This window comes from Loa loa, assembly GCF_000183805.2.
Source record: "Loa loa unplaced genomic scaffold supercont3.638, whole genome shotgun sequence".
Classification (NCBI taxonomy): Eukaryota; Metazoa; Nematoda; class Chromadorea; order Rhabditida; family Onchocercidae; genus Loa; species Loa loa.
The window spans coordinates 20,093-21,901 of NW_018108818.1; the positions used below are offsets into that span (position 1 = coordinate 20,093).

The 1,809-nt window shown below is 27.7% G+C and overlaps 1 protein-coding gene across 1 annotated transcript; it reads left to right on the forward strand.

Moving 5' to 3' along the window:
- Nucleotides 1–326: 326 nt before the first annotated feature.
- Nucleotides 327–1,544, forward strand: LOAG_14974 (calcium/calmodulin-stimulated cyclic nucleotide phosphodiesterase; the record flags this gene model as incomplete). The annotated part of the gene is made up of 2 exons (XM_003150465.1): nucleotides 327–480; nucleotides 1,282–1,544. Coding segments are annotated over 2 exons (417 nt in total), but the record flags the coding sequence as incomplete, so codon positions are not given.
- Nucleotides 1,545–1,809: the final 265 nt, after the last annotated feature.

Sequence of the window (1,809 nt, forward strand, 5' to 3'; positions counted from 1 at the left end):
AAACTGTTATATTCATTCCGGAAGAATATTTAAATATCCTATTTTTTTTAATTTTAACTAACTTCGTAATTTTGTCGTTTTATGTTTTGATTATCTTGTAATATACATATACCTTAGAAGTTTCAACTATATACCGAGAAATTTCGATAATTTTTGTTATCCTTTGAATCTCATTATTCCTTATGCCACTAATGATAAATAAGGGAAATAACAAAGGTTAATTATTTACCTTAAATTTTTCGTTTTTTTTTTTTTTTTTTTTGGGAAGGAAAGGAGTGGGAGAAGGAGCGATAATATTTCGTTTAATTTTGATTAATAATTGCAAAATGCGTACGTCGGACGTTTTCAATCCGGAAATTTATTGCATATTTCAGGCTACATCATTTTTTCTTGATTGTCCTACTGTTGCTCACTATGTACAAGAAGCACATGCTACTGCAGCTCTAATAGCTGCCGCTGTTCATGATTTAGATCATCCCGGTAGGTATCCATTTATCTTTCACTCATGATCTGGATCATCCCGGTAGGTATCCATTTATCTTTCACTCATGATTTAAATCATCCCAGTAGGTATCCATTTACCTTTCATTCATGATTTGCATCATCCCGGTAGGTATCCATTTATCTTTCATTCATGATCTGGATCATTCCGGTAGCTATCCACTTATCTTTCATAATTTAGATCATCCCTGTAAGTAGTAAGAAAGGTATAATATTTACCTTTCATTCATGATTTGGATCATCCCAGTAGATATCTATTTCTCATGATTTGATAGATTGTCTGTCTATTCCCTAAGGTCTGTCAAGTATTACTTGTATTAGCAGGTAAGAATTTAGAATTACTAAAAACATCGTATCATGAAGTTATAGAGTGCAACCATGAATAGATCATAATGTTAGTAGAAGTTATCACTTATCATGAAGTTTTGCAAGTCTAACAAAATGACAAAACCTTACTTATCATGCCAAAATATTTCACAGATGACAACTGAGACATCACCGCTTCAGCAACTCTTAGCAAATATGATACATTGTCAAATGTAATAATTTAATGTTATTTGATGACAATTCATTTTTATTTGAAATAAAACAGAATTGTCTGTAAAAAAATTATCATTTTCAACGATATATTCCAAAATTGGAACGAAAAAAAAATTATTCAAATTGTTTTTAATAAATAATCAATACTTATTAACATTATTATACAATAACTAATTAATTGATATTTATACACTTAAAAATGAAATATATTCAAGAGAACAAAAGCAAAATTAATTTCAGGACGTGGCAATGCTTTTTTAATAAATATTCGGCAACCATTGGCATTATTATACAACGATCAATCCGTACTGGAAAATCATCATATAGCATTAGCATTTCAGCTTACCTTACAAGGTACCAATGATATTAATATATTCGCTGGACTTACTCGAGAAGAATTTACAACATTACGACAAGCTACAGTTGAACTTGTCCTAGCTACTGATATGAGTCGTCATTTCGAATATTTAACAAAATTTCAACAAGTTGTTTCAAATTTAAAGGTATTTTTTATCGAAGAAAATTTCAAACTAAAGTTGACTCAATTCTAACTATTACTTCGTTTTATTTTTTATTTTTAACTGTAACAAAAATTATTTTAAACTGACATAAATTAATTTTTATTACTTCAGTTATTATTATTAAATTTGAAAAAAAATTAAAAATATTATTATTATTTACAATAAAAACAAAGCAAAAAATTGTTCATATAAGATTTATATTTACTTTACATAATTATGGCAAAATTTTCGAATTTCATATCGATTT